Source organism: Pangasianodon hypophthalmus, chromosome 22, assembly GCF_027358585.1.
Source record: "Pangasianodon hypophthalmus isolate fPanHyp1 chromosome 22, fPanHyp1.pri, whole genome shotgun sequence".
In the NCBI taxonomy this organism is placed as follows: domain Eukaryota; kingdom Metazoa; phylum Chordata; class Actinopteri; order Siluriformes; family Pangasiidae; genus Pangasianodon; species Pangasianodon hypophthalmus.
In genome coordinates this window covers 19,960,215-19,984,666 of record NC_069731.1, presented here as the reverse complement: position 1 = coordinate 19,984,666, position 24,452 = coordinate 19,960,215, and the positions used below count along the sequence as shown (strand labels likewise).

Here is a 24,452-nt window from a genome sequence, read left to right as displayed (position 1 = left end):
CAAAAGTAGATCTGTTATTGCATTACTCTAAAAACAAATCTTTTCCTAAGCATGTGCACGCACGCAAAATGTCATCACGATGACCAGTCATGGTTTAGATTTCAGGATGTGCTTTTCTGTGTGTGTCTGAGTTTCGTTATTTAATCTGGTCCACTGAAGGAAGTGTAACTAAACTCCACCCACGAGGAGGAGGCGTGCGAAGTGAGTAATTGCTTTTCTTGTGCCGTTGCACTGCTGATATTTTTAGGGGTGTGTTTGGGAAAGAAACCTGTCCATCTCGTCGCAACTGAATTCCCCATTCCTATCAACAAACAGCAGCTGCTCCCTTCAGAAGTCACACACACACACACACGTGAGTAAACTTTATTTAACTTTTCCTTTTAATCATAGAGAGTGCTACAGAATAAGAACACTGAGTTTAAATCAGAAAAATGAGAAGACACTAGTGAGTTCATTCTGTTAAAATCAGGACAGTGTGACAGTGACACAGTTATATCTGATGATTAATAACTCCAGTCTGATTGTGTGATTTTAATGTTGATATTTAATGTGTTTTTAAAGAATCTGATCTGATAAGAAAGATTTTAAATACTGAATCCTTAAAGAACCTTTAAAGAACCTTTTTTTTTCTAAGAGAGCACCAAGTACCAACAGCTACATGTTGCATTATGCAGTCCACATGTTGAAGAACCCTCTCTGATAGAGAAACACTCTGCTGTAGGGTTCCACATAGAACAGTTAAGTGTTTCCCCATGAGAGTCAACTGAAGAACCTCTAAAGGTTCTAGATTAAATGTTTATTTCAAAGAGTGTACCAAGCGTGTAATGTTAAACTCCTGACACGTTCTAGGTATTAATTAGCCATAATTTGGGGGTTTGAACTGCACAATTACCCCGTTACTACACACACTCTTTAAAAAAGGGTTCTTCAAGGGTTCCTTAACATCTGGATTGCATAATGAAGGGTTCTTATCTTCCTGAAAGGGTTCTACTCTGAAATATAATCAGTTCTAGGTATTAAGAAGAAAGTAATGAGCCATGATTTGGAGTTTGTTCTGCACACTTAACCAGTTACTACACACACACTCTTAGGGGAAAAAAAACGTTCTTCAAGAGTTAAACCCATTAAATGTTTTTAAACTTTATTTAAAATCACCTGAAATCAGGAAGCAGGTGTCTATTTTATAAAAATAAAACTATTTTTCCCTGAAAGTGACATTAAATCCAATCTAGTTCTAGATCAGATAATTATCCAGTCCATGACCATGCCACTGTGAAGGAACTGTGAATAGTTAAACATCTGTATGTTTTTCTTTCTTTACATTAAACTGTGCAAATTACTGTCATTATTGAGGTTTGGCAGCGTGACAGCAGCAGTTAACTTGGGGGAAAAAACATGTCCGAAGGCCAATAACAGGTGAAAAAAAACCAGCATTAGCTCTGCATCTGGCTTTTTTTTTCTTGCCTCTTTGCTCTGATCACGAACAGCTGACGAGTCTGAGGTTATGTCTAGAAGTTTACGAAAACAGCATGCTGATGCATATTTGTTCATATTATTAATGCTGTGACAAACACATAAATATTTTAGCTGTTAGGTGTTAATGATGCATGTGAATCATACACGTGACGTTATGTAATTAAAAACGTGCTCAGTAATGACACACACTGTACAGGTCACTAACAAACAGCACAGTGATAAACTAGACAGGAAAAGTTCAGAACTAAATAAATAAATAAAACAAAACAGAATGGAACAGATTTGTGACGGGAATGTAGTTACAGTTAGAGAGAGACAGAGAATAAATAATGTTTGCTTCTTCAGAATATGAAAATAGGTTTCATAAATCTAGATCTAGATCTGTTCTTTTTTTCTGTGTTGGAATTAAATCCAGTGAAACCTGTTTACTGTCTCAGCCTTCAGTTTCTCACCGAGAAAAGTCCTGATCGCTTTTTGTATTTTTTTTATATCATGGAGTTAAAGTCTTTCATGTTTCTTCATTTGTCCCTCTTCAGAACATTTAAAGCTTCTACGTGGAAACCTACAACAGCGTTTCTCTGCCATAAAGCGTTCCAAATAAAACCTGTTTCCCATTTAAAGAGTTTGTCAAGTGCCAAGAGTACAATTTTAAACATCTGACAGGTTCTAGGTATTAAAAAGAAAAAACGTACTGGGATTAAAGTCAATTTAAAGAATTAAGTAATGATTAACTAAAAAGAAATCATAGTTAATAATAATAATAATAATTGTTGCTGTTGTTTTATATGTATATATGTAAAACATCTTTCTTTTTGATAAAAAAAATTAATTGTGATCCGATCGTCCATTGTTCCCGGGATAGGATCCAAATCTGAAACAACCCTGACCAGGATAAAGGTCTTACTGCAGGTTCTTTAAGGATTCAATGGATGAACTCTAGACTAGGGTTCTACTTCGAAACCTTTCCAATAGTGGAACACTATTCTAGGTTTCTACATGACAAAGGTTCCGCCAGAAAGACAACTGAAGCACCATTAAGGGTTCTAATCTTTTTCTTACAAAGTAAACTCAGCAATTTCGCAATCAGAAGTTGATACTGGATCACAGTTTCCTCTGAGCTGTTTGAAAGCGTCTTGTATAATTAAAAGAAAAAACCTATACGAAATGGCAAATACTCTAGAACAGAAGAATAAGTGTGCATAAATGTGTGATTATTTTTATTTGAAATGCTGTGGATGTAGTAACACCTCTGTCCGACATGTTCACACCACAGAGCGTCAGCGATGCAAAGAACAGCAGCACACGTCTGGACTTGCGTGCTTTTCATGTGGTTTCTTAAAAAGACAGATGGAAAAACTCAAGGTGAGATCATATGACATTACTGTTTAAGGTGTAGCAGTGTAAAAAAAAAAAAAGTGCTGTGTCACTACCGATAAGATCTTCACACGTAGAGGAAACGGTGCAATAAAACCGCTTAGAAAGAAGTCAAAACAAAGTCAAAACACAACTGTGTGAAGATATTTCCATACAGGATCTCATGAATAATTTGTTTATTATTATTATGACAAAAAGCAGTAAAGAGAGGTTCCTTCTGGTTCTCGTTTTTTCCTGGATCACAGTGTGGAAAATGTGAAAGTCGTCGTTAGTCATCAGAGTTGCGTAAAAACAGGCTCTGATTTCATATCGTATAAACAAATCTGCATCTGATTAATCAAACAGTCATACAACATTAAAACAAATACTGAATCAGCTTCAGCTGCATGGAAACAAGCTGCTATTATTTACATGCCATATGCATATGACACGCCCCCAATTTACATATATTCATCTCATTTACATAAACGTCCTAATTACTGTAGGTGTTACAGTAGTGAGCCAATGAAAGGAAAGCTTTCTATTAAAATCCAATGGAAAATATGAGGAATAAGAAGTTGAACAAATAAAGAAACCATTATTTCATATAAACGAAATATTAAAAGAAATTAATCAAACAGTGAAAATGGATTTCTGAAATGAATACAATTACAGCATGTTTTAATGTTTTGAAGTTAGCCTATATATCTTCAAAATACATGTGACAACTCTGACGTCTTTATGTTTTTTAGACAAATTCACCAATTAAAATACATTTAAATTTTATTTGATTACTTTACATGTAAAAGATTACACCTGAATTTACACACACTCTGACCAAGCATGAGTTTGTTCATAAAGATACACCAACGATAAACTCTGAATAAATGAAAAAGGGCCACTTTGGCTAAAATCTGATTAAATTCAGCAGCAATGTGCTACAAAACTGTTTAATTGAGGACAATCCAGAAGATCAGGGAGATTCTATGATCCTCTGTGACTGGCAGTGAAGTCACAAAATGAAAATAATGTTGCTTAGAGATGGCTTTTATGGTCTTAGGCTTGAATCCAACATCATTCCTCTTCATGACTGATCGTAATTATTACCACGCTCTCGGGTGCAGTGTTTTCTTTCTCAAGTGTCACGTTCTCCAAAAATGTTTTTGAAGGCTCTGTATTAAATAAATTATTTCTGGTTAGACTTCAAACAATAATTTCAAGTTACATAGTAAATCAGACTTTTTATTTGGCTAGATTTGTGTAACTTAATTCTCTTTGTCTTCTTCTACACTTTTTTTCCTGAGGGTGTAAAAATTTTTGCACGCCACTGTGCAAAACACATTAGCATTTTAACCCCACTGAGTGACTGAATGTTTAGAAGAGTCGTAACAGTGGAACATGACAGTGATATTGCATAATAAAACTTTTCATGTACTTTTTAATGTAAACATTTACTTTTGACATGCGCATGAAAGAAAATGACAGAAACCTGTTAAAAACCTACAGGAATGTAGAAGGGAGTAACTCAGATTTCGTATTTGGCTCGGATTTCAACCCAATTATCAGTAATCCTGAAATGAAAGACGGTTCTTCTGCAGAGGATTAGACAGAAAAAAGGAGCATGTTGAAGAGCTTTAAAGTTAACCCTGATATATTTTTGTTCTTTCTTCTATCAGATGTGCATATAACCTGTCAGTACTCTGAGGACTGCGTCCTTCCCTGCAGCTTTACCCCCTCAGGCGGGGAGGAGATCCGCTGGTTCAGACAGGACGTCCTCATTTACAGTCATCCACAGAGCACAAACTGGCACGACAGGCTTTTTATGGACAGGACGTCTATTTCAGCACGTGAGCTGTCGCTTGGAAATGCGTCACTCGTCCTACAGCGCTCTGTCCTGAGCGACAGGGGGCGCTACAGGTGTCAAGTGACGAAGGGTGAAAAAACAGACGAGTACTTTGTCATACTTAAAGTGGAAGGTGAGTTACTGTTGCCAGCCCAAACAACACGTCCTGAAGTCTTCTATTCCTCTTATACCACAGCAACTTTTCAATGATTCCACATTTTTATTTATTAAAGAACAACTTCTAATCCTTTCGTACTTACATTTAATGTTGTGAAACAAGTTCTCACTTACATTATAGTAGCTATAAACAGTCGATCTCTCATCAGCCTCTCTTTTTTCCCTCTCTCTCTCTCCCGTAGCACCTTGTCCTGTTACCGAGAAACCGCAAAGTTACAGAGCACTGACACTGGAGACTCCTTCCAACAATAAGGAGTTACATAAACATCTCCTTACAAAAAAAAAAAGACATTACCATATCAACGATTAGACATGTTTTTTAATCCGTTTATGTGGGCGTCCACCGTACGAGTCCCTGTGAACGAGCTGTTACTATAGAAACATATTAGAACAAGTGCATTAATATAAACGTGTGATTTCCAGAAAATTAACCAACACCTTCTGACCAATCAGAATCCAGAATTCAACAACAACAGCTGTTCTATTAAAAGGTTTACACATTAGGCTAAAAGCACAGTTGAACCATATCCTTATCTACCACTTTTTTCCAGCTCCTATCCGCTCAGTGAATCTGGAGATCACTCGTCTGAGTGGTTATGAGGAGGTCAAGTGCTCCACGTGCGATGTTTACCCCGCTCCTCACGTCTCCTGGTCCACCGATCCGCCCACGCCGATAGAGAAACTCAAATACACGACAAGAAAAATGGCCGACAAACAGGGGCTGTACATCATGGAGAGTAAACTGAAGAGGCTGGGACAGCGTAGTGACCTCACCTACATCTGTACCGTTAACTCGTCCTCTGCTGCTCAGACGTGGACCGCATCACTGACCGAGACAGGTCTGATCATCGTTTATAATAAATAAGTTTTATTCTAACTCGCATACATTCTGTTTACATTTGGAGATTATCCACATAAAAAAATTAAAAAGTAAAAATACAACCACGTTACATTTAAAACAGATTTAAGCTGCTTTTACACTTTTTTGAGTGCCTTTGTGCTGATATGAAAGAAAAACTGGCTCATGTGATGCATACACTGTAACCATGACAACACAGGCACCTAGCTTTTACAAGCTAACTCATCAATATTATTTTTAATAACAATAAAGACTACATTTATTTTTCAACATTTAGTCTAATGAGTAGATAAAAGCTTGTCTGAGTTTTAGCTTTGGAGATAGAAAGTTAACATCAAGCAAAGTTAACATCAGATAGCAATAAATATCCCAAAATTAACAAAATAGTTAACTGTAGTTACACTTAAGATTGAATTATTGACATTGAGATAGCTCAGATTTAACATATTCCCTCACTAACGAGGCAATTTTTTAACACTAGCACATAAAAAGCATGTGACTTTTGACGTCAGGTCCATAAGTATTTGGACGGTGACACAATTTTCATAATTCTTCCTCTGTACAGCACCACAATGGATTTGAAATGAAGCAATCAAGATGTGATTGAAGTGTAGATTTTCAGCTTTAATTCAAGGGGTTTAACAAAAATATTGCATTAACTGTTTAGGAATTACAGCCATTTTTCACAGGCTCAAAAGTAATTGGACAATTGACTGGTAAGCAGTGTCATGGCCAGGTGTGGCCTGTTTCCTCATTATTTCATGCCATATTAAGGAGATAAAAGGTCTGGAGTTGATTCCAAGCGTTGAATTTGCATTTGGTAAGTGTTCATGGGAACTCTCAGTATGCAGTCCAAAGAGGTGTTGATGCAAGTGAAGGAGGCCATCATTAGCCTGAAAAAACAAAACAGACCCAGCAGAGAGACAGCAGAAACTTTAGGAGGGCCAAATACACAATTTGGTACATTCTTAAAAAGAAGGAATGCACTGGCAAGCTCAGCAACACCAAAAGGCCTGGAAGACCACGGAAGACAATTCTTTCCTTGGTGAAGAAATATCCCTTCAAGAACACTCAAGAACAATAAGGCCAGATTAGATTTTGGGAAAGAAAACTCCAAAAAAAGAGCCTGACCAGTTTTGATGAAAGATTAACTTGTACCAGAATGATAGGAAGAGAAGATTATGGTGAAGGAAAGGAAGGACTTATGATCCAAAGCCTACCACACCAACTGTCAAACATGTGGAGGCAGTGTTATGGCATGGGCATGTATGGCTGCCAACGGAACTGCGTCACTGGTGTTTATTGATGATGTGACTGCTGAATGAAGTAGCAGGATGAATTCTGAAGTGTATAGAGCTACTTTCTGCTCAAATTAAGTCAAATGCTGCAAAACTGATAGGACGGCGCTTCACAGTACAGATTGATAATGACCCAAAACATACCGCAAAAGCAGCCCAAGAGCTTCTTAAGGCAAAGAAATTAAATGTTCTTAAATGGCCGAGTCAGTCACCTGACCTCAACCCAACTGAGCTGCTTTTCACTTACTGAAGAAACAACTGAAGGCAGAAAGATCCACAAACAAGCAGAAACTGAAGATGGCTGCAGTAAAGACCTGGCAAAGCAGCTCAAGGGAGGAAACTCAGCATTTGGTGATGTTTATGGGTTCCAGACTTCAGGCAGTCATTGACTGCAAACAATTTGCATACAAGTATTAAAAATAATCCTAACATTGATGATTATTAGTTTGTCCAATTACTTTTGAGCCTGTGAAAATGGAGGAACTCTGTAAAAAATTGCTGTAATTCCTAAACAGTTAATGCAATATTTTTGTTAAACCCCTTGAATTAAAGCTGCAAGTCTATGCTTTCACATCTTGATTGCTTCATTTCAAATCCATTGTGGTGCTGTACAGAGGAAGAATTACCAAAATTGTGTCTCTGTCCAAATACTTATGGACCTGACTCTGTGTGTGTGTGTGTGTGTGTGTTTGTGTGTGTATACATTTAATTAGTTGTTAGTTGACTAAAAGAGGAACACTGACTCTTAAAAATTTTTTTTTTTGCCTTCAGATGCGTAAATACTATGAAAATGTAAACACTATTTGCACAGAGGTTTGTTCTAACATCCCTATTTTACACATTTCTGGTATTTCTTTCAGTTCACAACAACGTCACAGTCACATCGAAGTTGTACTCGTTCTCCACCTGGACTGAAATAACCTCAGCTGAAGGTCAGGACATCACCATCCCCTGCAGAAGCCCCTGGAACCTGCAGAACTTTACACTGACCTGGTCCTTCACCAGAGCAAACACGTCCACTGTCATCTGCACTTACGACAGCAAGACGCAGCTGATCTCCAACCACTGGAACGGCACGGCGTGGCTCGAACCCCAGCGCATACAGGAAGGCGACGGATCCCTGCGACTGCGCGGCGTCCACAGCCTGGAACACATGGGAATGTACACCTGTAACATCTCAGCGCTCCAGAAGAGCCACGTTGGACAAACCAGGGTCGACATTACTTCATTACGTTCTGAAAGTACAGTACAGTATAACAGCAGTTTATCTGATTTCCATTTCAACTCTGAGGTTCTGAAAAATATAGGTAAAGTTCTTCACGAGAAACTTTGACGTTGGCTTGACAAAGGCAGTCTGAATGTTTGAAGATAGTTTGAATTTGAAAAAAGAAAGAAAGAAATAAAGAAAGAAAGAAAGGGGGATAGACAGACAGTTACTGGTAGAAAGATAGATGACAAATTGAGTGACACAAGTAGAAAGTTAGATGGAGTGAGAGAGTGATGCAAGTAGATAGATGGAGAGATTTTGTTATTAGTAGAAAGACAGAACAAGTGAGAGAGTGATACGGGTAGACTGATAGAAAGAAATATGGACGGAGAGAGAGAGAGAGAGAGTGTGTGTGTGTGCCACTGGTAGATTGATAGAGAGATGGATGGAGAAAGAGTGTTATTAGTAGAAAGACAGAAGAAGTGAAAGAGTGATATGGGTAGATTGATAGAAAGAAATATGGAGAAAGAGAGAGAGAGAGAGACAGAGAGAGAGTGTGTGCCACTGGTAGATTGATAGAGAGATGGATGGAGAGATTTTGTTATTAGTAGAAAGACATAAGGAGTGAGAGAGTGATACAGGCAGATTGAAAGAAAGAAGAGAGAGAGAGAGAGAGAGAGAGAGAGAGAGAGAGCTACTGGTAGATTGATAGAGAGATGGATGGAGAGAGTGTGTGGCACCGATAGAGAGATGGATGAAGTGAGAGTCTCTGTTACAGGATCATTGACAGGTGAGAGAGAGAGAGAGAGAGAGAGAGAGAGAGAGTGGAATGCTGAATATTCCGAGTCAGGCTCTGAACATTCCCTCAGTGTAAGTGAACGGGAGTTTTTGGGATTTTTGATCATCCGCTACGGGAAAACTGTAAGTCTGTTCAGTTAGAAAAAATGCAGCCTGGTCAGTCTGAACAGCCGGGGTTGGTGTTTAGTGAATGTAGCTTGAAATGTTTAGGAGTAATAACATTCAGAAACTTTCAGTGGAAGTGAATGGGAAGTTTGGCCACTTCCAGTTTCCGGAATTCGGGAATACCGTAATTCCGATCAGTTAGAAAAGTCACACACAAAGTCAGAACAGGCTGAAGGTCTGTGGCGCGTTTGCTGCATGTAGCTTGAAAGCTCCGGAGGGAGTAGAGTGGAGAAATTTTGGGTTTCATAATAATAATAATAATAATAATAATCATCATCATCATCATCATCTTAAACAGCAAAAATAGAATTAAATGACTAAAGGTCACTGTGTAGATTTAATCCCATCTGAATAAGGCTATACATTAACATTATATTTAAACACACAATCACACCACACACACACACACACACACACACACACACACACACACAAACACTGGATCGCATTTATGAATCTTGTGTGTAAACATTTTCGTGGCCAGATCGAGCTGAAAATCTCCACCAGACTCACTAAAGTTCCTGATTCTCTTCAATTTCAATCAATCAGCCATAAAAATGACCAAATACATTCACAGCAATTAGATTTTTATCTCCACCCAAAAAACTCCATAAAAGGCAAATCTCACAAAGAGATGAAAACAACAAAATGATGATTAATGTCATGATAGGGCCAAAAAGGTGCTGAACTACATCACCCATCAGCCCCAGCATGTCACATGACCATGTCCCGTCACGCCTCACACCTGATCACTCACACCTGTTCTGTGTTACCTCTAATAAGCACCTTTATTTAAGTTCTGCTTTCTGTGCTTCACTGGCAGGTTGTTGTTGTTGTCGTGTGGACCGCAGTCTTGCTCGTAGTCTGCGCAGCGCTGCCGTGTAGCTGTTATTCATGTTCACGGTTCTGGTTGTTTGTGTTGCACTTGCACTTTTTATACAACAAAAATTGCACTTGCATCCACTGCCTCTTCGAAATCATGACACCTAAACGGTATTAGAGTGCCTCCTAAGTGCAGCATGCTCTAAAACTTTCAACATGAAACCTCTGAGTGAAAAAATTTTCCTCTGAGGAACTTTGTGTAAACGACACACTAAATAATATTCTTTATGCGCATCATGTACAGTGGGGTCCAAAAGTTTTAGACCAGTTTGAAAATATGGAATTTTTTTTTTATTTAAAACTGGAAATAAAAAAAAATTTTAGAATTTAGAAAGAAAGTAAATACTCAATATCTTGAACTTTCGGTATTGAAGATTCTGCACTATTTCTACTTAAATTGGAGCACATAATAATAAAATATTAATCAATATCTTATATTATATTGTGTTTAACTCCTTCGTACTGAAAGGTCAGATTTTCCTCGAGTCTTGAGCTTGATTACATGCTGTCATTAGATCAGGGGATCTCAAACTAATCACTTAATTTACAAAATGGAGTCATGAGAGAAACTCACAATCTCCTTTTTTGTTTTATTCATTTATTTTACAGATTAATATCATGAATATCACAAATCTCTAATTATGGAGCTGGATTTTGTGTGCTGCTATTTTGAAACTAATGTTACAGTGAAATGTCACAATCAAGCAGGTCGTGTTTAAACACGTGCGTGTAGGTGATGTTTTAGCTTTAAAACATCGAGTGACTTTCACTCAGTGGAACAACAGAAATCATGAAAATGAACACAAAACTGAGCCAAAACAGAAAATTCAAAGTGTCCATATGGGGGTCATTTGGCCAAAAAGTTTAGGAGCATTAAAGTGTGATGTAAGAAATACTGAGAAAATCTGAAATCTGTTTAATTATTTCTAAGATTCTACTTTTCACTCATGTTGTTGCTAATATAACTTTGAGTGAAATTTTATTTTTGCAGTAAATTAGAAAAGAAAATAGGAATAGAAGCATTTTCACTACTGCTCTCAGACTTTTCACCCACTTCTACGTGTCTGTTTCTGATTCATTTTACTTCCTTGTTGGCAGAAATGAGTTTCCTCCTTTATTTTTCCCAGATGTGGAAAGTCAGTTTTCTACCCTGATCTTTCTTTCTTTCTTTCTTTTTTCTCCTAGATGAGAATCTGAGCATGAAAAGCTCCAGACCATGGTGGATTCCTCTAGTTGTTGTCATCGCTCTAATTCTCATCATTGCAGCCATTATAGTAGGAATAGTGAAATTACAAAGTGAGCAAAATAAATGTGACTCTATTAGTAAATACTGTATTTAAATAAATGATGTTCCATAAATTTAGCTTAATAATTAATGAGCCTCAATTCTTCTACCTAGATAAGTTCTCACAAACCAAACCCTCAGGAACAGCCAGATATTCCAAGGAGGTGAAAGGTAAATAAATAAATTAATTAATAAAAGTAAATATGAATTTGAGGAGTTTTACAGATGCGTCTGTCTTTCACAGTTACTGTAAACAAGAGTGAAGAAATAACAGAAGGAAGTCATTTGACGTCTGATCAAAGCAAAGAGCACACGTGAGGAGGACTTCATCATCGTGTCTTCTGCATTTCCACAAAAACGTCAGAGAAAAGATGAACAGAGAGCAGAACCTGAGCTGCATGTGGACAATCTCTGCTGATTATAATCACAACGATGGATTTTTAACTTTAATTTGAGATTATGAGGCTGATTTTTTCTCTCATTTTGCACAGAAATCTGTGAGAAGTGATGCTGCAGTGTGTTTTGGTCACAGCAGAGTTTCTAAAGTAAAACAAATAAATAAATAAAATTAAAAAAACAAAAAACAAAAAGCTTTTCAGAAATGTGCTGAGTGACATGAACATTACAGCAGTTACAGTGCTGCCAAAAAAACACTGAAGTGACAAAGCATTTTTATAAACAATAATAAAAGAAAAAATAGAGCAAAAACTTTTTATATATAATTTTATGGGTTTTTTAAATTTTATAATATTTATATTTTATATATAAAAACTATATTTAAAGCTACATTTTTATTTATATTTATATTCATTTTCTGCATTTTTATTTTTAGAGCAAGAAAAACTGCTTGCTCTATTTTATTTTTGTATTTTCTAGAGCAAAAAGAGTTTATATTTAAATATATTTTTATTTATAAAATATATAGTTATGTTTTATTTTTATTTTACACCAACAAAAGTTTCTGTTTATATATATATATATATACACTCCTGAATAAAATCTTAAGACCAGGGAAAATCTTACAAGTATTCACACTTTGCACTGGTGGATCGTAACCAGGCTGTAAGTACTTCTTCAAAATGCCAAAAGAAGAAACAAGAGCAACAGACAAAAAATAGAGACTAGGCAATTTATTAAAAACTGCATTTAAACTCAAACAGGCTGGTCATCAGCTGATCAAAAGTTTAAGACCATAGCCTTTAAAAGTTAAAATCTGTGCAAAAATATGGCTTTAATGTCATAGTGTCACACTGTCATGATCTCCTGATGGCAAAAGCAAAAAGGCTTTCTGTTTTTGAACGTGGCAGGATTGTTGAGCTGCACAAGCAAGGGCTCTCGCAACGCGCCATTGCTGCCGGGGTTGGACGCAGTAAGACGGTTATTTTAAATTTCATAAAAGATCCTGAGAGTTATGGGACAAAAAAATGAAGTGGTAGACCCAAAAAAAGTTCACCTGCACTGAGCCGGAGGATCCGACGGGCTGTCCGTGAAGACACAGGCCGATCCTCCACCCAGATTAAGGCCCTTACTGATGCTGACTGCAGCCCAGTAACCATAGGACAGCATCTGCGAGAGAAGGGCTTAAAGAACAAAAAACGTCTTCGAAAGCCACGTCTCCTCCCACAGCACAAACTTGCCCGTTTGGAATTGGCAAAGGAGCACCAAACATGGGACATTGAAAGATGGAGGAAAGTTTTATTCTCGGACGAGAAAAATTTGACCTGGATGGTCCTGATGGCTTCCAACGATACTGGCATGACAAGGAGATCCCACTGCAGATGTTTTCTACACGGCACTGTGGAGGAGGCTCCATCATGATCTGGGGTGCTTTTTCCTTCAATGGGAAGATGGAGCTTCAGGTTGTGCAGGGGCGTCAGACGGCGGCTGGCTCTGTGGACATGTTGCAGCAGGCATCCCTCTTGACTGAAGGCCCTCGTCTGTGTGGTAATGACTGGGTCTTTCAACAGGACAACGCTGCAGTTCACAACGCCCGCCTGATGAAGGACTTCTTCCAGGACAATAACGTTGCACTTCTGGACCATCCTGCGTGTTCCCCTGATCTAAATCCCCTTGAGAATGTTTGGGGATGGATGGCAAGGGAAGTTTACAAAAACGGACATCAGTTCCAGACTGTGGATGCCCTTCGTGAAGCCATCTTCACCACATATATATATATATATATATATATATATATATATATATATGCAAATTTAAATATTAACTTTTATTATATTATATTATATGGATGTCATAAATTCATAGGTGTAATAGCTTTGGGATACCACAGGGGGGCGGTGTAACATTATTCACATACATATATATATATATACACACACACACACACACACACACACACACACACACACACACACATTGCATTGTTGGAATAATGGCAGTGAATTTTTTATTCGCTCACAACAAGTCATTTTGTCCTCTATGTGTTTGGTTAGGGGATTTAAAAAAAAAAAAAAAAAAAAGCACTTTGTTACTATGCATTTTCTGAAAAGTTGAACTTTTTTCATCTTTCTGAACTTCACTGTGACCAAAAAACCCACTTTTTTAAAAGCAGTCACTTTCTGGAGGATTACAGATTAAACTGGTGGTTTAACGCATGAAAGAACAGGAAATTAGCCTTAAGCAATTAAAGTGCAGTCATACCTGAGACGAAATACAATCTGTTTAAATAAATCTGGCTTTATGCCACACACACACACACCCACACACACACACACACAGCTTCTTTAACTACCTTAAACGCAAAGCATGTTACTCAGTAAGTGCAGGTGAATCATATGTAACTCATTAATTACAGAAGATGTGTCATCAAATTCCACTTACAGTAACCTCTCCCTGTGGATAGAAATAAAGGCAGGATGTATTTCAGGTGTGTCAAATGTTTTAGTGAAGTTTCTCTGGTTCGTTTGTTTAGACTTGCAGCTGCTCTGTTCATTTCTGTTCATTAAACAACAGCATCAGTACATTACACTCAAATAAGATAACAGTAGATAAATGCTTTCCGTTTAAATAGACACTTGTGGTTTATGCAAAAGATTTTCCAATTTTTTTTTTGGACATTTTCCATCAAACACTTTAACACCTTCATAATTTGTAAAATAAATGAGCAATTTTTGATATAAATACTTCATATTGTTACCAAGTTTTATTCCAAATCAATTTACTACAAACAACAGATATTTCACTTTATTTTTATTTTTCAGGAAGAAATTCAACACCTTTTTTCCCCAATATATCGTTGCTGTAATGATAAACATTCATTGTTCCCCATGATTCTATTTTTTATGAATGATTTTATATTTATTGCATTTAATAATTTCTCAAAATGGCCTTTTTCACCCCAGAAAACAAATCATTTTTCTTAGTAAGCACATGCGAGCTTTGAGTTATTTAAATTAGAAATGTGACAGGACTTTCTCTCAATCCCGCACCCTCCCAGGGTTATTTATTTGTTTGTTTGTCTGTCTGTTTGTTTGTTTGTTTGCTTGTTGCACCTGTCCGCATTATTTTCTATTGAATTTTTAAGAGTCAAGACTCGTTTATTTGTCATTTGCACAGTTACACTGGGTACACTGGGCACTGAAATGCTCGTGACGAGGCTCAGATTTAGACATTGACAGTACAAACACTTATTAGATATGAACAAACACATATTTGGACACGAGTGGTTGAGATGATGCAGTAATGTAATGAGGTAAATGAGGTAAATGAAACAGTGGTGTACAATGGCAGAGTAAAAGTGACATGTGCTATTAAATAAGGCAGAACAGTAAACACAAGTACAATAACTAGTACATAAGTAATGAATCTGACTAGTAAGTTTCTAAGTGACTGGAAGGGGCCACTAATAATCCGATCGTAATTGGACTAGAAGCACAATCAGATCTAAAAAGTCACATGTAAACACGTCAATCGGAATGAACGGGCCAAAACCGATTAAAATTTCATTCGGATCGTAAGGGGTGGTTTAAACCTTTTCTAATCCGATGGAGAGGACGTGTAAACACTTCATCGGGTTGAAAATGAAAACAGATAGTTCTGCGCATGTGCAATGACGTACAAATCTCGTAATGACGTATGACGCACGGCTGTCAGCGGTGTTGGGGCTCTGACCGTAGCCTCACCAGGTGCCATGTTCCCCTCCACCATGGAGCATCGTGTCATAAATGACTGTCGTGTCATCCTAAAGTTCTCCTTCCACTCCTCGTCTGTGAAGTGGTGCAAGACGACGTTGTTCCGCCAGTCCTTGCTTCAGACCCTCATCCACAGACGCCTTGTTCTGGGCTCGGGAAGGGGCGTTTTAATTGCTTGATAAATACACGCAGTACCGCACAAAACATCACGCGCTCGACGTCTTCTAATTAGCAGCTGAAATAGGCAAATGTTAAGTCCGCTTTTTAAAACGAAAAAAACAAGCAATGGCAAGAGAGTGGCTGCTAGTATCTGCGTGTTGGAACGGCTGGAAACGTGTATTCGTGCACTGTGCGCATGTCAGAAGATCAAATCCGATTCTGTCATGTAAACACGCGTATCAACCCGATTACTTTATTCAGCGTTCTTGTAAACACTGAGATCGGATTAATCAATCTGATTGATTTCATTCCGATTGAAACAAAAAGTGTCCATGTAAACGTGACTAGTGTTCTTCAGTCTGATTGTCTGTGAGTGGATGCTGCAGAAGCGTCTGCCAGACAGCGGGGTCTCAGACAGCTGTTCTCGCCACTCTCTGAAGAGCTTTTCGGTTGGAGGAAGAGCAGCTGCCGTACCAAACAGGAAATGCCAAACCTCTTAAATCTCCTCCGAAAGTAGAGACGCTGACGGGCTGCTCACGCTATTGTGTCCGTGTGTAGGCTCCAGGAGAGATCCTCAGAGATGTGGACACCAAGGAAGTAGCTCTCATCTCTCTCCACCTCAACCCCATTGAAGTAGATAGGAGAGAATTTTGTTGGTTCTGTTCTGCAAACTATAATTTGTAATTTAAATTTAAAGTGTGATCCTGTGACCTAGGGTTTTTTTGTTTTTTTTTTGCTGGGTCCTTAAAGTTAAACTTTAAAGTTACAGCTTTATCTCTGACTGTTACAAAGCGCTGACACTGGAGACTCCTTCCATAAATGTTAAACACACATCTCCTTCCAACTACGTTATAGTGATATTTCTAAAAGCAGTGGTGTTTATTGGAGTATAGTTTGGTCAATTGCCTACTCACACAAACAGAACTGGATCCTAAACCTCACAAATAGGAAAAAAAGAACAAATTGGATTTATTAAATTGTGTAAATTAAGCTATACCACAGTGTTGTTTAGTTCTCTAATCTGGATTCATTTCAATAACAAGAATATTTCAAACTATATGTATAATGCGCTTGGTCTAGTATGTTATCATTTCTATAGTAACAGCTACATCAGACGTTCCACATAAAGAAATAAAAATCATTGTTGTGGTGAAGTTTTCTTTAAGGACAAACTGCACACTGATAATAAAGTTGAATCTTAATCTTGAATCTTACTCCTAATTTGACATGTGTGGAAGGAGTCTCCAGTGTCAGCGTTTTGTAACAGTCAGAGGTAAAGCTGTAACTTTAAGTTTACGAACATCTTCAGGACAGAGGGGTTTACGCTTCTTTGTGGTTTCTCAGTAACACGACAAGCTGCATAATTTATTTTGGCTTATTAACGTCAAGAAAGAGAATGAAGAGAGGCTGGTGAGAGAACAACTGTATAGCTGCTATAACATAAGTGACAAGAGGAACTAACTTGTTTTGCAGACATTTCACAATATTAGATGTTATTATAAATAGATTTAAAAAATACAAAGTGGTGTTCGTTATTAAATTAAAAAAAATCTAATTGATGGAAAACTTACTGTTGTATTAGAGGAATGAAACACTTTGGGGAGGTAACAGTAACTCCGCTCGTCAAGTCAAGTGGCGTTTATTGTCATTTCAACCATATACAGCCAGTTAGTACATAGTGAAACGAAACAACGTTCCTCCAGGACCAAGGTGCTACATAGGACAAACACAAAACAACACAACTACAAGGGACTACATAAATTTATACATAAAGTGCACAAGTGTAAACATGTGCAGACAACACAAGACAGTACAATGACTACTGGGACAGACAATGGGCGCAGTGAGTCCCAGTGCAGCGCCGACCAGCACACAGTTCTATTAGAAAGTGAGTCCAGTGGCAATAGTGCAAAGAGTACAATATAAGTTGCTGAAATAGTGTAAACATAAGAAGTAGCAGCCTATGTACAGTATCATAAATATTGTAGCAGCATAATGTAACGTAAAAAATTGCAAAGAGGATGGAGGATGCACAGTTGCGTGTGTGTGTTTGTATGTGTGTGTGTTCTTTTAGTCCAGTTTCTGAGTGTTGAGGAGTCTGATGGTTTGGGGGAAGAAACTGTTGCACAGTCTGGTCCTGAGGCCCGAATGCTTCGGTACCGTTTGCCAGAAGGCAGGAGGGTGAAAAGTGTGTGAGAGGGGTGTGTGTGTGTGAGAGGGGTGTGTGTGAGGGGTGTGTGGGGTCATCCGCGATGCTGGTGGCTTTGCAGATGCAGCGTGAGGTGTAAGTGTCTGCGATGAAGGGAAGAGAGACCCCGATGATCTTCTCAGCTGTCCTCACAATCCGCCGCAGGGTCTTGCGATCCGAGATGGTGCAATTTCCAAACCAGGCAGTGATGCAGCTGCTCAGGATGCTCTCGATAGTCCCTCTGTAGAACGTGGTGAGGATGGAGGGTGGGAGATGTGCTTTCCTCAGTCTTCTCAGAAAGTACAGGCGCTGCTGGGCTTTCTTTGTTATGGAGCTGGTGTTGAGCGACCAGGTGAGGTTCTCCGCCAGGTGAACACCAAGAAACTTGGTGCTCTTGATGATCGCCACGGAGGAGCCGTCGATGTTCAGCAGAGAGTGGTCATTCTGTGCTCTTCTGAAGTCAACAACCATCTCTTTAGTTTTGTCCAAGTTCAGAGACAGGTTGTTGGTTCTGCACCAGTCCGTTAGCCGCTGCACCTCCTCTCTGTATGCTGACTCGTCGTTCTTGCTGATGAGACCCACCACGGTCGTGTCATCGGCGAACTTGATGATATGATTCGAGCTGTGCATTGCTACACAGTCGTGAGTCAGCAGAGTGAACAGCAGTGGACTGAGCACACAGCCCTGTGGGGCCCCAGTGCACAGTGTGGTGGTGTTGGAGATGCTGTTCCCGATCCGGACTGACTGAGGTCTCCCGGTCAGGAAGTCCAGGATCCAGTTGCAGAGGGAGGTGTTCAGGCCCAGCAGGTTCAGCTTTCCGATCAAGTGCTGAGGAATGATCGTGTTGAATGCTGAACTGAAGTCTATGAACAGCATTCGAACATATGTGTCTTTTATTGTCCAGGTGGGTGAGGGCCAGATGGAGGGTGGTGGCGATGGCGTCATCTGTTGAGCGGTTGGGACGGTAAGCGAATTGCAGGGGGTCCAGTGAGGGGGGCATCAGGGTCTTGATGTGCCTCATGACCAGCCTCTCGAAGCACTTCATGATGATGGGTGTAAGTGCAACGGGACGGTAGTCATTGAGGCAGGACACTGAAGACTTCTTTGGCATGGGGACGATGGTGGTGGCCTTGAAGCACATCAGAACGACTGCGCTGCTCAGGGAGGTGTTGAAGATGTCCGTGAAAACATCTGCCCAACCTCTGAGCACTGTGCCAGGAATGTTGTCTGGTCCAGCAGCCTTCCGCAGGTTGACTCAGCGTAGAGTCTTCCTCATATCACCTCATCACATCATATCACACCATTCCGATTATTTTACTATAACAGCATGACACATTGTGATTTATTCCTTAGTTAATATTTTGTCTTTACATAACACAATGCAGGAATGGCAAAAATGAGACTATAAATCTAAATATAATTTAGTGTAGTGACTGATCAAAGCTGGTTTCAGCAACACACTAAAATCACTGGTATTATGTAAATGGTTTAAAGTGAGAACTCCTATTTTTGTACAGAATATGACTATGGAGTTTTCATAAAGTATAACGTTACATTTTCCTGTTTTTTTATTACATAATAAAGATAAAGAATAGAAACTGAATTCTCGCCACCAGTTGCACGTCCTTTATCTCCACCCAGGTAATCAGTGTTATGCACTTGTCCTTAGTCCCAGCCTGAACGGGCAATGCTGTGAAACCAGTCTAACACCTTCAATCATTCCTTCATAGGACTGAAATAGAAAGCAACACTTGTCGATCTCACACTTTTGGAGGAAAGTGTACTTCGGGACACATTATGCAGCAGGCGATTTGGACTTTTGTGCTGTTTTGGACAATACCACTGGCCACTGGAGGAGGTGAGTAGAAACTTAAACTTTATTATGGTGGACTAAACAGATGTATAAAAAAAAAAAAAAAAAAAAAAAAAAGTAAACAGCTGTTTCTGTGTCAGGATCTGAGCATTAGTTTCAAAGCTCATATCTTTGAAATCGTATATTTAAGAATTAGCATGATTTTCTTAAATGCTTTCTGCGTAATGGACATAGCCTTGGTGTAGTACATTCATTTGATGGTTTTAGTCGTTAGTCAAATCTGGAGAACCAGCACAACTGTAGCACATGCTGATAGAGCCGTGCTGCTCTGCTGGTGCAGCTGTAACATGGGACTCCTTTTGATTTCACTGAAAATGTTCAGAACTCACTGACAATATGGGTGAAATTGCACTTGATAAAAGTTTATCATTAAATGTTACAATCTGCCTGCTCTAACCTATTACTGTATATCAGCCCCTTTAAGATTTATCATTAGTAGACTGTTGATTAATTTTTGTGTTTGATTCACACAGACGTCAGAGTGACCTGCGTCTTCACCAGTGACTGTGTGCTTCCCTGCAAGTCCATGTATCATGACATCATCAAGTGGTACAAAGATGGTACAGAAAATGCAGTCCATACTTTCAACAATAATAAAGATCATCTGGAGTACCAGGATGCTGCATTTAGAGGACGGACGTCTCTGTTCACGGATCAGATCTCTCAGGGAAATGTCTCACTGCTGCTGAGAATGGTCAGGGTTGAAGATGAGGGGATATACACCTGCCACACCTCCTCCAGCTTTGAGGACCTGGAGATAATTGTCTGGCTGGATGTGAAGGGTGAGTCTCGGACAGATGAATTATTCCAACATGCTTGGAGATCATAGCACAATTTTCCCAAATATAAAAATGAATACAGAAGGCTGTCTTACTACCTTACACATCCGGCTTCTTTCTTTCTTTACACCTTGCAAACTCACCCACCAAATCTTCAAAGTCCAGGTCTTTGACAAGCTCCAACTCAACAGCCGCCAGTAAGTGCGTATCAGTTCAGAATAACACACCAATCACATTTCCAAAAATAATTCCCAATTCTGTGAGAGGTTCAGTGTAATGGCCAATCATTCAGTTTAAAGCTATTCTCGCTGAGGCCCCTGGGTATGGGCTCAATAGCCCCGGTCAATAATTGGCCTTACATAAGCATAAGGGACTAGTGGGCGGAGCTTTTCCCACGCAGCTGAAGCTGATTCATTCAACTGAGGTCAAATCATCACTCATTTTGGTGGCATTTGGCAGTTTCATGAATCTGATGCAGATTTGTTTATAAGTCACTCTGTGTGCTCGAATCTGTGCCTGTTTCTGCGCACATTTGTCATGTCCACCATGGATAATTCCTCTCCAGACCACCAGAGGACACTCTCACTCATTTTTTGAATTTCTTCTTTTGTTGTCTGCTCCATTTCCTTCCTTGATTGTGCTCACCTGTTTTGTGTTTCTCCAATTAGTTCCCTATTTAAGTTCTGTGTTTTTTCCACCTTAATTGTTTTGCATTTTGTGAAAAGTTGATATGGTTGCTGGTCTGTGGGTCATTCCTGGTCTTGGGTGACTTCTGGACATCAAAACTTTTTTTTATTTAAACTTTTTTTTTTTAATTATAAAAGGAACATGTTAAATGTTTCAAAACTACTTTTAGTCAAGCTCAAACATACAAACTATAGCATTTATTCAAACATTTTAATGAAGTGACCCAGAATGTCCACCGTGTTAGGGACGTGTGTTTGAAAGACTTATGATTTAAACTTATGTGCAACAAAGCCAACTTTAAATTTTTTAAAAGAATTTTATTTATTCTTTATTTAAAAAACAGATATTTTATGAAATGTGTCTGATTTCTCACCAGCACATGATTTCACATTTTTGGTTTAGATAAAATGCATGCTAGTAATATTTTGATTATTTTTATCAGTACATGCTTGGGATTCCTTTTATGCAATAATTTACAAGAAAAATATGAATAACTTTTTTTAACTTCATTAAATTAAAGACAAAAAACTAGTGCATAACAAGGTGGACGAATAACAGATAATCAATGTTGTGGTTAAAAGTTGTTTTAAAATTTTATTTATGGATTTTTTTTCATATCATGGACTTATGAGAGCTCAAATACTGGTTAAAAAAATACAATAAATGTCAAAAAAGACAAAATGGTCCAGTATAAGGCACTGCATGAACAAACCAGTCTACTTCCTTGTTTTAATTGGTCCAGTTTTTGGGACTCTTTCCAGTCTTCGTTTGTTTTTTAGTTGTTTTAACCAGGTAACCAGATTTAGCACAGGTGTCTGGGTTCTGCGTGGTTCACTTGTCAAAATGTAAGATCATTGACAGAGGCACGCTGTTAACATTTCCTAAGATGTCATTTAACCCTTTTGTTTGTGCCCCTTTCTTTCAGCCCCAATTAAAAGGGTGGATATTAAATTTACAGATAAAGAAATTACCTGCAACACAAGCAAAGTTTACCCAAAACCAATAATCTCTTGGTACGAAATTCCCAGTCTACAAACAAATATCACAACAGAGACACACAAGGATGATCAGGGCCTGTTCTCACTGAAGAGCATTTTCACATATGAACAAGATGAACAAAGCGACACAAACAGAAATCAGTCAGTCAAGCAAATCACCATATACACCTGCTCCATCAGCTTCGAGGACAAGAGTCAGACTTACACCGCCAGCCTGAGACAAGGTGAACATCTCACACACACACATCTTCTAACACTCACATAACCAACACTTCATCATTAACCTAACAGCCAGAGCAGCTTTAACTATAACAATTTTTCTAACTCTGCAGAAAAAGTTGACATTTATTCAGGACAGGATGCTAATATTCACTGTCCTGTCTCTCGGGGAGACGCTGGAGACTACACCATCACCCTGAGATTTGGAGAGTCTTCTATCATTCTGAAGCCACAACTAAATAACATCCCAGAGCAGCTGGCAGGAATAAACGTCCATCTTGCACATGACGGGAAAGTCACACTCCACAACCTGGACATGGACAAACATACAGGAACCTACATATGTGAGACATTTAACGCACAATCCACCATTGATGTGGTGCAAACCTCAGTGCAAATCATATCAGGTGATGCTCTAAATATCTGTTAAATGCTTGATCTATTGATCTATTTTTATTCTACTTTTTATTCTATTAAAGTATTACATAAAAGGAGTATTTTCTCCTCACAGATATCCACAATAATGGGATTGCTGAAGTTTTGGGTGCAGTTGTTGTTATCATGGCCATCATATCTCTTCTAATCTACTATTTATGGAGAAGAAAAGGTGAGATCCTTTCCTACTGGTGGAATGTCTAAGACGCATTAGAGTGATATTTCTAAAACCTGGGTGTTTATTGGAGTCCAGTACAGTTTGTCCTTTTGCCTACTCAAGCAAACAGTGCTGGAGCCCAGACTGTAATAAAACACAAATGGATTTATTAAGCTGAGTAAATTAAGTTATTTCACAGCGCTGTCAAATTCTCATATTTGAAGGTGTTGATTAATTTTCCATAATAGCAGCTGTGAAGGTAGTGCAGCTGCAAATCACAGGTTTATTTATAATTAATGCGCTCGTTCTAATACGTCGTCATTTCTGTAGTAACAGCTGATCGCACACTCCCCATGTAAACGAATTAAAAACGTGTGTAATCATTTATACAGTGAATTTTTCTGTAAGGAGATGTTTATTTAACATTTCTGGAAGGAGTCTCCAGTGTCAGTGCTTTGTAACAATCAGAGGTGAAGCTGTAACTGTAAGTTTTCTGACATCTTCAGGACAGAGGAGTTTACACTTCTTTACGGTTTTACTATGGTACACTGTATCAGTCATGGTCTATGTGTATATCTCTTTACAGGACAGAAAAAAAGAAACAAAGAAAACTCAAGAGAAAATGAAGTAAACGAAGAAGTTGAGCTAGAGGAACCTCTTTCAGGAGAAAACCCTAGCAGTGATACAGGTTCAGACAGTGATTTCTGAGGATCTCTTCAGCTTTAACACCAAACATCATGGAGACAATGCAAACAGGGGTGATTCCACGGAGGGCTGAAATGTCAATGCCCCCCCCAATGCCCCCCCAGGCAATTAAACAGGAAGTGTTCATACAAGCCATTGTTGAAAAGCTGGAAGAAGAAGAAGCCTTTATTTGTCACATATACATTTCAGTGAAAGACTTTTCTTCACATATCCCAGGTTGTTAGGAATTTGGGGTCAGAGTGAAGAGTCAGCCATGATACAGCGCCCCTGGAGCAGAAAGGGTTAAGGGTCTTGATCAAGTTTTTAACAGTGGCAGATTGGAGGTGCTGACATCAGAGACATGACAAGACTTCATGCTTTCTTTTTTATATTAAATTTATTTATTTATTAGCCATATTTATTTACATTTATTGTTAGAACATGTATCTTGGGCTCCCGAGTGGTGCAACAGAAAAGCGTTCACCCTGTTACCCCATCATCCCCTGACACAGCATGAGCAGAAAAGATGCAGTTACTGTAGCTGGCTTCACGTGGCTCAGAGGAAGCATGTGATGGCCTTGTCCAATGGGAAGGTAGCTGCCATATAACAGGGCAGAGCTGGCTGAAGGGTGGGAACTGGCCAGGATTAAATTGTGGAGAAAAGAAACCAAAAAATGCTTGTATCTTGTTAGGCATTGCTGTTACAACATGTGCGTACATATTGTCATTGTAATTCCAAAAAATATTACTAAACATAACAGAACAAGCTCTGTATTTTTGCT

General features: G+C 38.7%; 2 protein-coding genes across 2 annotated transcripts; both read left to right on the top strand.

Moving 5' to 3' along the window:
* The first annotated feature begins 211 nt into the window (after positions 1-211).
* Positions 212-14,460, top strand: hhla2b.1 (HERV-H LTR-associating 2b, tandem duplicate 1). Its single transcript, XM_053228189.1, has 8 exons — positions 212-352; positions 2,750-2,838; positions 4,506-4,805; positions 5,401-5,688; positions 7,867-8,247; positions 11,244-11,354; positions 11,458-11,514; positions 11,588-14,460. The coding sequence occupies exons 2-8, from the start codon at positions 2,760-2,762 to the stop codon at positions 11,659-11,661; spliced, it is 1,290 nt and encodes a 429-aa protein (XP_053084164.1). The 5' UTR covers positions 212-352; positions 2,750-2,759; the 3' UTR covers positions 11,662-14,460.
* Positions 14,461-19,576: 5,116 nt separating this feature from the next.
* On the top strand, positions 19,577-23,694 carry LOC113541040 (CD276 antigen-like). Its single transcript, XM_034297802.2, has 6 exons — positions 19,577-19,696; positions 20,185-20,493; positions 22,103-22,399; positions 22,508-22,801; positions 22,906-23,001; positions 23,573-23,694. The coding sequence occupies exons 1-6, from the start codon at positions 19,636-19,638 to the stop codon at positions 23,692-23,694; spliced, it is 1,179 nt and encodes a 392-aa protein (XP_034153693.2). The 5' UTR covers positions 19,577-19,635.
* The last annotated feature ends 758 nt before the right edge of the window (positions 23,695-24,452 follow it).

Bases quoted from the DNA above. Each gene is read 5' to 3' on its own strand.
- LOC113541040 (XM_034297802.2), top strand. From the start codon at position 19,636: ATGCAGCAGGCGATTTGGACTTTTGTGCTGTTTTGGACAATACCACTG. The intron at 22,802-22,905 runs GTGATGCTCTAA...TTCTCCTCACAG, and splicing joins CTCAGTGCAAATCATATCAG to ATATCCACAATAATGGGATT. The intron at 23,002-23,572 runs GTGAGATCCTTT...ATCTCTTTACAG, and splicing joins CTATTTATGGAGAAGAAAAG to GACAGAAAAAAAGAAACAAA.
- hhla2b.1 (XM_053228189.1), top strand. From the start codon at position 2,760: ATGCAAAGAACAGCAGCACACGTCTGGACTTGCGTGCTTTTCATGTGG. The intron at 2,839-4,505 runs GTGAGATCATAT...TTCTTCTATCAG, and splicing joins GACAGATGGAAAAACTCAAG to ATGTGCATATAACCTGTCAG. The intron at 8,248-11,243 runs GTACAGTACAGT...TTTTTCTCCTAG, and splicing joins TACTTCATTACGTTCTGAAA to ATGAGAATCTGAGCATGAAA.